The sequence below is a fragment of the Poecilia mexicana genome, unplaced genomic scaffold (assembly GCF_051168715.1).
Source record: "Poecilia mexicana isolate PSO_F unplaced genomic scaffold, ASM5116871v1 scaffold_21, whole genome shotgun sequence".
NCBI classification, from domain to species: Eukaryota; Metazoa; Chordata; class Actinopteri; order Cyprinodontiformes; family Poeciliidae; genus Poecilia; species Poecilia mexicana.
Genome location: NW_028263390.1, coordinates 2,641,902 through 2,655,853, shown reverse-complemented (window position 1 = coordinate 2,655,853; position 13,952 = coordinate 2,641,902). Strand labels below are relative to the sequence as shown.

Sequence of the window (13,952 nt, the reverse complement as noted above, 5' to 3'; positions counted from 1 at the left end):
TGCAGCACAGTTTTCGTTTGTAGCTCTAATTTCCCACTGCAGTCACTGCAGCTCATTGTATTTCATGTGTTGCAGGAGCAGGAGGAAGAGTCATATCTGTTATTGTCTGTAATTTAACTCTGCTACTGCACGGCTGTAAAACTTGTGAAACAAGCATCTTGTCATCGCACTCATTTTTTGTGATACTTTCCTGATTTTCTTATCTAGCCTTTTCAACTAAAAGATGTCAGCAAATTAAGCAGTTTGAAGATATCAGAGTGCTGGGGATCTGCACACTGGAAAGGCTTCCAATAACCATCGAGCAGCATGACGGTACATGTGCCTTACAGCAGATGGTCACAGGTTTGGTGCAGCTGACTCTGAAACAAAGCAGAGTCACAATGGCGTGGCTGAATGCCAACATACCCCTGTGCAGGACCACATGTTCACGGCCCATGTGCAGCTGCAGCAAACTCTCGGACCAAATCAGGACCGGCACCAGCAAGGATCTCGGCACCTGGTCACATGGAGGATCCACAGCTTCAGCATGAGCTAATGTTCCCACACGGCAGCTTTATGATGACAGTGACCTGTCTACAGTCAAAACAGACCACAACATCGTTGTTTATTTGGAAACACCGTTCCAGACAGCTAATTACACTAAAAGCTTGAAGTTCCGGTTCTGATCAGGTCTGTGCCAGAGGCAGAGATTGAGCATGTCAATAGCTGCCTTTCTATAACAAATGAGTGCAAAACTTTGTCAATATTCCACTAATATTGAAAAAACATAATTTCGTAATTGTGTGTTTTCATTAAATAAGAATCACAATTAAAATCACCTGTGAATAACTTTGTTCACGCAACAAGTCATTAAAAAAAAATGCTACACCATCATCCTCTAAATACTTCCTGTCAAATTTAGCGCAATTTGACCGGTTTGCACCGGTCAAATTGCGCATTTATATGGTTAATATAAATGCAACTAATAAGTTAGATAAAGCAATCTAAGTCACATCCACTAATGGGTTACACACGCCTATCTGGTGAGCATAGAACATAACACCTGAATGTAAAGAATAAACTACTAATTAAATAATAAACTACTATTAATTTTAAACATTAGTCTGAAGGGTGAAAAAATAAGTTTAATTTGTGAAACTGGAATTTTAGAATCTGCAGATGACTTGATTAACCCACCGGCTGGAAATCAGAAGACTAAGAGTCATTGTTTTTTACTGACAGGCTGCAATTTCAGTTTAGCCATGGCTCTTCCTATTGTCATTGTCAGTTTTTAAGGTTTACATATAAAGACAAAGTCCAAACCACAATTCAGTCCAGTTTAAAACAAAAAATATGCACTCATCAGTCATTTTATTAGGTACACTTCTCAATTTCTTGTTTATACAAAGAGTAAATCAGCCAATCCATTGCCAGCAACTCTCTAGGTGTAGCAGTAGCGTTGCTGTTGGTGCCAGTCAGGCTGGCCTGAGTGTTTCAGAAACAGTTGATTTAATCAAATTTTTTCACATAATTATCAGATGGGTCGACAGAGAATGGTCTGAAAAGTCTACAATATTCAGTCAGGAGCGGTTGTTAAAATATCTTGTTGATGTCAGAGGAGAATGGGCTGACTGGTTTCAGATGACAAATAACCACAACAGAAGCTAAAATAACCACCTGTTACAACCAAGTTATGAAAATGCCATCTCTGACTGTACAAGGCTTGAAGTAGATGAGCTACAGCAGCAGAAGACTACATGAGGGGACACATCTGTCGGCTAACAACAGTAAACTGTGGGTACAACAGAGCTCTCTGCTAAAAAGCAAAACTAACAGTGGAGCCAATTTTTCATTTAGCGCATTAGCAATTTGCTAACTTTGAGAACATTTAGCCCACTTAGCTTTCCTAAGTGGGCTAAATGTATTTTGCGGATAAATTCTAAGGTGCTAATTTACTTGGTTGTTTTGTAAATGTTCAGCTGAAGAGAGTTCCAGATCTGTGCTGAAGTTTTGGAAATCGACTATTAAGAATTATGAACGTGATTAGATGTTTATATTCACACCTCTAGTGGGTGAAGACTGTTTACGCAGCAGTTCTGTTTCCTCTCCACAGGTTCTTGAAAACTGACGTTGATTCTGTGCCCAGAATACATCACTGTAAAAGAGTGATGTAAAACATCAGTTTAAAATCTACTGATGTCCTGAGTGCTTTCTGATGGAAGATCCATTCTGCTCAGCTTGGCAAAATAAGCAACGGAGTTAGCAATGTTCAACTGTAAAACTGGAACTATAAAGAAACTGTATCCAAAGAATCATGTCCTGAAGTACAATAACACAGGTAGCACTTTAGCTTTAGATTCTGCTAAATACCATGTTGGTATAGCGCCTTAGTGCTAGTGGAAGTAATGTTTATGATTAGAAATATGATAATCAAGGCGTCCTTAAGATTGTCGAAAGGGGAAAATCATTACAAAAATTAGTAGAAACATCTTGCTGTGTGAACTAGGACGTAGACATGGCAGTGAGCTGACTTTATTCTCCACAGATTCCAGATCTCAGTCCAACAGAGAACCGTTCGGATGTGGAGGAGCAGTACATTCAGATCATGGATGTCCAGTAGACAAATCTACAGCCAGTGTTTCACATTAGGATGTCAACATGGATAAACATTTTTGAGGAATGTTTCAGATATCATTTTGGTTCTATGTCAAAGCAATAAGGCAAAACTACCAGTTCAGTGTGCTTGATAAAGTTGGCTGTGAGTATAATCTAAGAAACTATAGACAGACATCAAACTGGGAAGAGTCAAAATGCCATTAAATATGATTCCACCATCAAACAAAGGAAACGACTGAACTATAGTAAAATATTTAAGATAGTAGCAACTCTTTCTAATTACAACAATAACTTATGGAGGAGGGTTGTTGATGGTGTGGGCTTGTTTAGCAGCAATGAGATTTTAGAAAACAATCATCATGGATTACTGATACGCACACAAAATCTGATGTAAAGTTGACAGAAACAGATACAGACCGAGGCCTGAACTGCTGACCTCTGAACTCCACTTATCCACAACTGACAGCTCAGCTGTTTTAACTCACAAAGCGTAATATCAGGCTGCTGGGAATTACGTAAAGACAGCCTCTGTTCTGACCATCTGATAGTCAAATCAGCGACGGCACCAATCAAGTTGAAGTTCTCCAACCTAATCTGTTCTGTTTGCTTAGTTTTTATTATAGAAAGACCACACTGGCCCTTTTTGTGAGCGGCAGCTGTAGAGGGAACTGGGATGGAAGTGTGGGAGCTAACATACAGATGGGCTGTGGGAGTCTGCAGCGTACAGTCACATGTGAGATGCAGCGAAAGCAAATTGGACCAGTCCTGTTGTTTTAATCTAATGTGACAGATCTGTTTGCTAAGAAGCTGGAAGAACACTAATGTGTCTGGTTGTTGGTTCTGCTGCTTATGTAACACACTTAGATCTGTGAGCTGACTGTCAGATACAGAGCTGTTTTGATGAGGGTTACAGCTTACATTTTAAGTTTGTTGTTTTAAAGGCATCAGATTCTTCATAATATCTACAAATATTAAGAACTACACAAACATATCATATCTCAATCTCACCAAGCACTGAAAAAACACATTCAGACAATATTTTACATCAGATCTACAATGGGAAACATTTTGAATAAGAAAATCAGGGTATGTACAAAAATGTTTCATTTCATTTAAAACCTTTCAATATATTTTGTAATACTACCACAATATTTTTAATACAAACATGACTTTGAGCTGCAGCTTGAACTTCAGTTAGAGGTAACTAATTACAAAGTGATAGGTTGGTGTCTTTCTCTTAACTTTTGTAGTGAGTCTAGTAATATTACAGTTACTAGATCTTCAAGTCTCTTGGCTTTAAAGTAGACATGAAAAATAATGTTAAACAAATAACATTATTATTATTTGTTTAACATTAACAAATTATTTAACGTTATTTGTTAAATAAGCTTTAAGCAGCTTCATAAAATTGAAGCTGCTTAAAATCATAAAGAAGGTTTATTATATGTGTTCAGCACTCTTTATATTGCTTGAAAGGTCTTACTATATAGTTTTATTCCTTTTCATTTTGTTTCTTAGTTTATCCTAAATAGAAATGTTCTTTGTGGATTTCTATTTAGTTTCTATAGATTAGTGTTAGCTAAAGAAAATCTACCAGATGAAGGTAATAATAACAGAGAGGTGCCAGTATATCAGCGCTGAAACTGGAAAATTTGTCAAGATTCTTAAACTCCTTTTATTTTATTCAAATTGTTGGTACTCAGGGTAGTTGAATCCATCACTACCACGTTTTTGTGGTTTTTTGGCCACAGTATTTTTATGAGCTATACCAGAAACTTGTACATAACAGTTGGCGTTATGTTTTTGACTGTTTTAAGGAACACTTCATGGCTACTGTGGCCACATCAGAACACAAATTCAATCAGATGGTGCTGTGGTTAGGGCACCAAGTGCTTAAACACAGACAGCATACGAAGGAGGAGTCAGATATTTATCAACTCTGATAAGGTCAACAATAACCAAAAGTTACAAAGCTATTATTGTACTTCTGAAAAAAAAACAACAACAAGCTTTTATTATGAAGTGAAAAGGGGCGGAGCCAGATTGTTCTGGTTTTGTCATTATCACCCCCCTATCAGGCTGTAGTGGATTGTATCTCTGAATGGAACGTTGAGACAGGCTCAAACTAAGATAGTCTACAGGTGTTTGGAATGGTCCACATTCTTCTTAAAGTAGCAATAGAATAAAGATTTTCAGAAAACACTTGCAGGCCATGTTTTTTTCTGACACTTTATTTATCCTTTCCTCTCAGTCTCTGTAGCTTCTGGAGGGGAAACTGATAGTGAGCATTAGGGTTGCACCGATTGTAGTTTTTTGGCCAATCCCTGATTACAAATTTTTAAAAAGCCTGACCTGCTGCTTTTGATTTTGGCCGATACTGAATTTTTTGTCTGAAATGTTGCTAAGTATAGCAAGAACGTTGTTATACTTATACGTTGTTAACGTTGAATATTATTCCACAAATGTTGGGTTTATCTATTCCACAAATAAACCCAACATTTAATTTTCATTGCATTCATCTGCCAGCTGAAGCATTGGAACATTCCTGCTAACTACTCAATAATGTTTACACTCATCAGTCCAGGTCAACAAACCCTTGAGCAACAATTCAGCTTGTGAACAAATTCACCTCAACCAACGGCTCACACACACACACACACACACACACACACACACGATACTTTCAGATTCCTCCTCACGGATTGTTGTTGTTTCTGTCTGAGTCTCAGAGAATGTAACTTCCCATCAACAACAACAAAAGGAGTTGTGTGGGAAAAGAAAGAAGTGAAGAATCTCACAGTAACTAATGGTGTGCTGCAGTCAGATTAGATGGTTGAGTTCAGGGCGTTCTGCTCCTCACACACAACAATCTCACTCCTTCACACTATCTCATTTATAATAATAGAACACACTGGGACATAACAACACCTGCACAATAGCAGAAACACATCTCTGCTGACTGCGCTGATTCAGCGTGACAAACTGGAGAGCCACTCAGTCCTTTAGTTTCAACATTAATCCAGAGACAGCAGAGCTGCTTTAGGCTAATGGAGGATAACTGATGTCCATTGGAGAGTTTTCTCATGTCACACTGCTCCTCATCCAGCTCCACTGGCTCCCATCCACTCTACAAGATCTTACTTCTTGCTTATAAGGTTTGAATGGTCAACCACCAGTATATACTTCCAAACTTCAAAACCTGTGTGTCCTTAGCATGTGACCAAGGCCCCCTGGTTGTTCCACCTACAGGCCGAAAACTAAAAATGAATTAAACTTCTCAGCTGCAGCACTAGGACTTTAGCTTTACAAAAACCAACTAAAAGCTAATTTTTAAAATAATTTCTTTCCATTACTATAAATGAAGCATATATAGTAATTTTTATCTACACAGCAAGTTGTTACCAATGTCTTAAAAGATAAGGATAAAGATTTATTTGCTTAATCACATGGAAATGGCTCCAGGATGAAGTGTGTGCCATGGGTGGTGTGTGTTAACATAGGCAAACTGGAGCAGTAAAGTTAGCTGCTTACCAGATCCCTGTGGAGCACCCAGTTGGTGTGGAGATAATGGATCCCATCCAGGATCTGGTACAGGAGAGATTTCACCATCCCTCGTGGGAGCTGCATGGGCTTCTTGTTGGCTTTGGAGGCACGGTGGAACTTAATGATGTGCTGCAAAGTAGACAAAGTTTGAGACGGTTTGAGTTTCCAAGGCCTCACATCCACCACTCTGTCTGTGGATGTCACTGGAGCGATTTACTGTGACAGACAAAACACTTTATCTTTCAATCATCTAGAGATAAAACAAAACATTTTTTTTATATTGTAGACAAAAATAGAATCAAATGACTGTTTTGGTACAAAGAGTGTGGATTTGGCTGACATCACCAGAAAGACTCACCCATAGATCATGCTCGGCATAGTCGAACAGGAGCCACACCTTCCTGTCGCTGTGGGACAGGAACACTTTCTGAAGGGCGATAACGTTCGGGTGCTTCAGTTCTCGTAACAGCTGGAAGACACACAGAAGAAATATATGAGGAAATATGAGGAAATATTTATTTACTTATATTCAGTCATATTTGAATTATTTACGCCACTCTTAGGTATATTTTATAAATGCATTGTTTATGGTTATATTTGTATTATCAATATCTAACACCTTGGATGGAGCAGCTTGTCAACTAACAAACAGTTTACACTTGATAATCAATAAAGTATATTCTATTCTATTCTACAGGTGATTTTACAAAGGTGACAATATGCCTGCTGATTAACTTGTGTGACAATAATGTGTTCACTTAAAATCCTGCATCCTTTAATTTACTCAGTGTATATTATTTAAGAAGTGTAATGTAGAACAAAAATATAAAACCTCAACATTCTGAACTACATGCAAATTACTATGTGAAGAAGTAGACCTCTTGAACAGACCAAAAGCAAAACACGGCGATGGTAGCATTATGCTGGGAGGATGCTTTTCTGCTTCGACTGTTAGAAGTTGCAAAAATAAACTGAGGTAGAGGTTTATCTTTCAGAGTTATGGTGGAATGGTTTACATCAAATTATTTCCATGTGTATGAATAGCCCAGTTAAAATACAGACCTAAATCCAACAAAGAATCAATGGCAAAACTAAAAAAAACTGTAGTTTACATATGTTCTTCATTCAGTCTGGCGGAGCTTGAGCTCAGATCAATGGACAGAAAGTTTCAGTCTCTAGATGTGCACAGCTGGAAGAGACAGTACACTGAGATTTAGATCGACATTTGGAAATGTAATACAGCATGTGGGAGTACTGCCTTATGGCAAAATGCTACAAAACAATACATTTTCTGTAGAAAATGTAGAATATACATTTAAATCTTGCAACAAATGTACACCTATGCATGCGTCACAATAATACATTAATAATAATAATAATAATAATGATAATAATAATACACTTGATCATAAAATGTCCCAGAAATGATTTCAATAAATGATAATATTGTTATTTTGAGACCATTTTCAAAATAATGGCATAATAATGCCAGTTCAAACTGGCATTATTATGTTAGGGGGGTTAGGGTTAGGGTTAATTTTGTTCAGAACACTCCTCAGTGGAACTGGAAGACATTTAAAACTTAAAAAAAAAAAAAAACCCACAACAAATAAAAACAAGAAAGGAAGAAATAAAAGGAAATAACAACCAAAACCATAAATATAATGCATTATGAAGAATGGAAATATTGAGCTCAGTTGTATTTATTATGCAATTACTTGCTTATTGTGACAGGTTTATTGTACTTCTGAAAGTGTTACTTGGATGACAAACCCAAATCCACCGACCCAACGGCATGACAACATGGCAGAGAGCTGCTGAGTGTGGAGCTGTAAGAGCAGCTTATTGGACGTAAACAGTGACAGTGACAGTATAGTGACAGAGCTGCATAACTGCATTCCACACTCTGTGATGCACCTTTTGTAATGGTTCACTGATCTGAACAATTCCCACTTGCTCTGCGTCATTCTCTGACCCATAACAGTCTGTCCAGAATCAATCACTGCCTTCAGTCAAGCCTCCATTACTGCAAAGCTGGCTCAGCTAGAGGGGAGCTGCAACTGAAACACTTTATAATGAGTCCTGTCATGTGCATGAATTATTCAGTAGCAGAAGCTGCAAGGAGTCTAACAGTAAAACTGCCGCAGAGGGCATAAAGAATGCCCGAGAATCTACAGGTTTTCTTGCATTGCATGTCTTTATATATGCAGACTTCAATATCAGTACTTATCTTTGAAATATGGTGCATTTCATTTTGATAGAAAGCAGAAAAAAATGTATCTGGACATGGTAGTATATCTATGGTGAGCTTATAAGACACTCCACATACAAAGCGTACAAAACAAAATGGCCTCATACAAATCACCATCTTTAAACTCAACCAGGACACAGCACTCATTGCCTTCTTTCCCAAGCTTTACAAACAAAAGCAAAAATGTCCTTAAAATATATCAAACTAAGATTATTTATCAGAGATTTTATGTATTACTTTTTTAAAATTATTTTTCCTGCCCATATAAACAACCATGGTGGTATACATTACTGAGTTTTGAGGGAGAGTAAAAACAGGAAATATTGCTGTTAAACCCCCATAAAAGAGTTATTAAACTGTTTACTCCTCACTTTATAGCCACATTTTAAAATAGATGGGGTTAGGAAGGGTAAGTCCAGGAAAATAATGGTGGAATTGTACACAAGCTGTTTGATTCAGCCTCTGGCTGTGGAAGTGGGGGTCGCCGAAGGCACTGTCACACACAAGACATCATCATCGGTCGGAAGTCTGTTAGTTCATCAGGGGAAAGCAGACAGCGCAACCAGCCAGTTATCACAACAATAATTTAAGAAATGTTTGGAGTGGCTGAGTCAGAATACTGACTTTATTGGGAAAGAGAATCAAGATTATAGTGATAGTAAGAAGACCTTCCCAACACCTTGAATGATGGTGAATCTACTGCAATTTCCCCAAAACACAGCTTATGTAGACGATCCCAAGTAGGAGGGGCTTGTTGTTCCAACGCCTGAATAAGATGCCAACATCTCTGATGGCTGACTACCAATCAAACAATTAATCCACAGATAGTCATGAAATCCCCAGGGAAATTCAAGTATCCAGTAGCACATAAAGACCTCAACAAAAACATAAAACATACTTCAATTCATTAATCATTTTGAGTCTACCTGCATACCTGACAACAACAATGTATAGCAATAAAAACAGTGCTCATCAGCAGCACATTTAAAAATATAGAGGAGGAGATAAAAAAATAAAGAAGTGGTTCACGGTTTAAACTTTAACCATCTAAACACAGTGGTGCTGGTTTGTTGTCCCATTATAACAAGCTCAATGCAGTTTCAAAAAGGTCCCGCCTCTTGGCGTAACATAATAGACAACCACAGAGAAACAGCGGCTGAACTGATTTTCTAAAATGACCTCACATATATAAACACTGGGATTTACATGTAGAATATTTATTGTGTGGACTCTCCTGGTGTAACATTACAGCAAACCAACACAACACCGCTGCAGGCTATAATCATACGGCTGTAATCCAGCCTCAGCCGGAGCGAGCCGGGTGGGAAAATTTTCCATGTGCAGAAAATCTTGTGACTCGCTTTCACGCACTATTAAACAAAGACCATTTAGGCTATTTTAAATGTGGAGGGACGGAGGACACGCTGGGAACACACTGCTGGCTGTTCTGTCCAGTTTTTACAGAGATACAACAACTTCAATGGGGTAGAAGACTGAACGAAGTATTAGAAACATGTTTATTTTGTCTCTTTTTTATGGAGCTTAAAACAAATACATGGAAGATGGTGGATATTTTGCCAATGTTACTTGAATAACACAATGGGATATTTATGTCTGCAAATACACATGCAGAATGTACACAGTCAAGAAAAAGACTGCCATTTCTTTGTTTTTGACCAGTCTAGTTATAAAGCTAGCGGGTTAGCAGGGACATCATTCTGTACAGCCTTCAAGGCAGCAGATTTGATACAAAACCTCCATTCTGACGCTGCAGTGAAAGTACCGCCACCAATCAGCCGGTACATCCACTGTTGGTTACTGTTGATTTTGAAGATGGGATTTGACAAAATGTAATGTTTAGTGCTTGTTTCATAATTGGGTGCTGTACAATGTTTAAGGTATGATTTAACATGTAAAGCACTTTGAACTGCCTTGTTGCTGAAATGTTTTATACAAATAAACTTGACTTAAACTCTAGTTCATTTGCCTTGACTTTCTAGGAAAACAAACTAGAGTTTGAGATCAATTCAGATCATTTATTTGCTCCATTTCTTCCCTTATGCTGCTGCAACATTGAACCTTTTACCTGATATTGGACAGGAAGTCATATATTATCCATGAAGAACTTTAATGAATCACATAGCAAGAGCAAAATTTCTGCAGTTGAAATGGGAAACTCAAAACAAGCAAGGCTGTAAAAATGGCAGTTTACTGCTGCAGCAAACCAGATTTGCATCACACTGACGAAGCAGCTGGAGAGAAAGAAAACATGCTGTCCTGCATCAGCCAGCTGCTATGGACTGATTAATGGCTGCTCTCATGCTGCTGGCGAGCAGCAGATCGATGAATGCTGCAGAGTGCTTTGTGCCAACCGCTGGTTACAGACAGACAGTGCAGGGAAAAGCCAGCTCTCTTCCCTGAACACAGTGGCGGCTAGTTTAGCAGCAGACATTTGGTGTTATTATTGCATACAAACCGCTGGCTAAACTACAAGCTGCCGCTCCAAGTATAATAGTGTGGGACTGGGCAGGAGGAATGCAGTAATATGTATTACTGACAGATTAAACGTATGAATTATTGTATTATGTTGTTTTTACTGAAGCAGTGAATTCTTTTATGGTTTACCAAACTTGATCTTCTTATAGAAGTGTAAATCATGGGTTTAATTTGCCATTTGCTCCATGGTAACCGTCTTTTAGGGCTTTATGATCGCCGCTCTTAACATTAAACTGCGGTCCTATTTGCACAGTGATCTGTGTGCTTCTAGGAAGAATTGTCAACATAGGCCAGCACATACACAGCTCATCAGTCTGGGGACAGTAAAGATAAAACCTCACCATTCTATGTTTCTACCGCTGAGGTTAAAGGACACCCAATGCTGTGCAATTTAAAAGGAGAAGTCCTTTTAAACTGTGGGCTGATTGGAGACATCTCCTAACCTGGAACAAGGTGAGGAAAAACAAACCCGTCAGTCATGTGTGTCAGGGTTTGCTCCGCATCTGCCACGTGCTTCTGGGGGCCCGGAGGTAAAAGATTGCATTTGTGAGGCCAGGGCTTTTGCAAAACAAAAGCCATTGTGAGCAAACATGGAAATGCCTCAGGAATTACAAGATTCATGAACAATGTTTCAATTCATGAAGGTCAAACTGAGAATGAAGCAGGGTGGAGATGGAGCAGAGGGGAGAGCTGGTGACAAGACTTCCAGAACAATGACTAAAAAGTGAAAGGCTTTCAGCTATATGGTACTTTAAGGAAAATTCTGATTTTTTTCCCCCCGTAGGGAACAATGGCCACACACACACAGGTCACAAGTCAGTTACAGACAAGCCACTTCAATCCTGGTCATCAAATGATTGCAGTCAGGTAAAAGTCAGTCCCACCAGGAAGTTCATCAATTCATCATTTGCAAATTTTGCAAAGGCTTGCCATTTTCATCAATCAATGCAAATGTTCCCCAAATCTGACCAATCGCCTTCTCGTTTTCCACTTCCTTCCTGCTGAATTTTGAACAATCTTCTCAATACCATTCTATTTTAACTTCCTATTTCACAACATCTCTTGAAAGTGGAACCTGCAAGACGAAAGCATGTTTTTTGGGGGTTTCTTTGCAAAAAACATTTTGAGATGTTCTTTAGGATTTGTGTAAACAGATCATGCAACTGTAATAACCAATATGGAATTCTTCTTTTGCACTTTGACAGTTCCTCAGGACAGGATTTGATTTGTATTAAAGTAATGAAAATGCTTTTTTTATTACTTTAAATATTAACTATGTTAAAATCCTGCCTTTTTGGGAAAGGTTATGTGTAGTAATTTCAACTTTCTGAAATTACTACAGTTCACAAGAATTGTAGTGATTTGTTAAATCTCCATTTTTATACAACTTTTTCCACATATATAAACCTTTTCAATCAAGCTTGAAGAACATTTGAAAATTGACTGCAACTTATTGAAAAAGTAGCTGCAAATTTCAGTGGTTTTAAGCTGCAACAATCACAAAGAAATACTACAATGTAGCAGTGCCATTGACACTTGCCCTACTATGCCTGTTAGGAGATAAAGGCCAAATTACAAATAAAAATGGGTAGGGCGGTAAAGTGAACGGGCCAGTGATCTTACTTTTGAGAGAAACAGGAGAATTAAATGTGGATGTTCTCTCAGAGGTCTCAGAAGAGCTGAGTGAACGGATTTTCCAAAGCCTCGCCAGAGATGCTTCCCACTTTGCTTCTGGACTGCATTTAATTGGACTTCTTGATCACCCAGAAGGACAGAAAGTTATTGTGGAAAAATTCAAACATCACCTGGAGAATCCTGTTCCTCCAAAGAAAATGTTTAAGTCTACGAAAAGAAAGATCAGAAAGACTTTTTTTCCTAGTGATGACTTGTACTCAGATGAAAACTGCCTGAGTGAGGATTATACTCCGGCAGGCATGGACCCTGAATGATTTTTGAGGGACGTGAAAGAGATGGGTTTCAAACGTGAAACAGAAGAGGAAAGAAGAAATATGGTGGAAAAAATTCTTTGGCGATTGATTTATAAGTCCAGTCATAGAGCTAAATATGCCGCTTACAAAATGAAGCACACCGTACCTGTCCAGAAAAAGCTTGCTCCTAAACTCTGGGAAGAAGTAAAGGACATAGATTTTGTCTTTTTTGACAAGATGGAAAGAAAACTCTGCAGAGATATATTTCAACTTCTCTCAGGCAATGATGATTTAGTTAGAGAATTGCTGTTTAAGATGATAAAAAGTGACAACCCAATAGTTATTTACAAGGTTATACAGTGTTTCAAAAGAACCCTGGCACATCCTAGGAAAATTAATCTTCCACAAGACTATCTCAGAAAGGCATGGAAGTACATTCAACATTCTTTCTGTTGTGGAGATAATTTAGACGATGCTCAGACTCAAGAACCCTTGAGTCTGAGCGTTGAGTTTTGTCCAGTCTTAGTTTGGCTTCTGAGTTTGGGCCACTCAGAGGAGGCAGGTCCTGACTCGGAGGATGGTCCTGACTTGGAGGCAGGTCCTCCAGTTCCAGCAAATTCAAAAAGACCAAATCTTGGTATTTTTGTCACGCTTTCAGCACCAAGGCTTGTCTGCATTGGGAATATTTTTGTGTTACAACATAAGGCGCATGGTCCATGCTCTCTGCTGGAGAGCGTCCCTTCAACACGACACATCCTGTTTCTGTTGACATCAGGCTTTATCTCAACAGCAGGCTTCACCTCAAGAATAGGCTCTTCATTCTTGTCTAGGTCTTCGAAGTCTATTGATTCGATGTCTTCCAAAACTAGATCACCTTCGTTCACATAAGGATAGTATTTGTTTATGTCCTGGTCGTCAAAGTGTACTGCGTCTTGGCTTTCAATGTTTTTTTAGTCCATACTCAGAGGCCGGTCCCGACTCTGAGGCCAGTCCATACTCGGAGGCCGGTCCATACTCGGAGGCCGGTCCATACTCGGAGGCCGGTCCATACTCGGAGGCAGGTCCTGACTCAGAGGCAGGTCCGGACTCAGAGGCAGGTCCGGACTCAGAGGCAGGTCCGGACTCAGAGGCAGGTCCGG

At 38.8% G+C, this 13,952-nt stretch overlaps 1 protein-coding gene across 1 annotated transcript in view; it reads right to left on the bottom strand.

Moving 5' to 3' along the window:
• Positions 1 to 13,952, bottom strand: part of cdk19 (cyclin dependent kinase 19) — a 61,527-nt gene that overhangs the window by 25,664 nt on the left and 21,911 nt on the right. Inside the window, exons 3-4 of the mRNA XM_088001791.1 lie at positions 6,497 to 6,607; positions 6,127 to 6,267 (exon numbers count right to left, since the gene is read on the bottom strand). Of these exons, the coding sequence (XP_087857917.1) occupies positions 6,127 to 6,267; positions 6,497 to 6,607 (252 nt within the window). The remainder of the gene's footprint in view (positions 1 to 6,126; positions 6,268 to 6,496; positions 6,608 to 13,952) is intronic.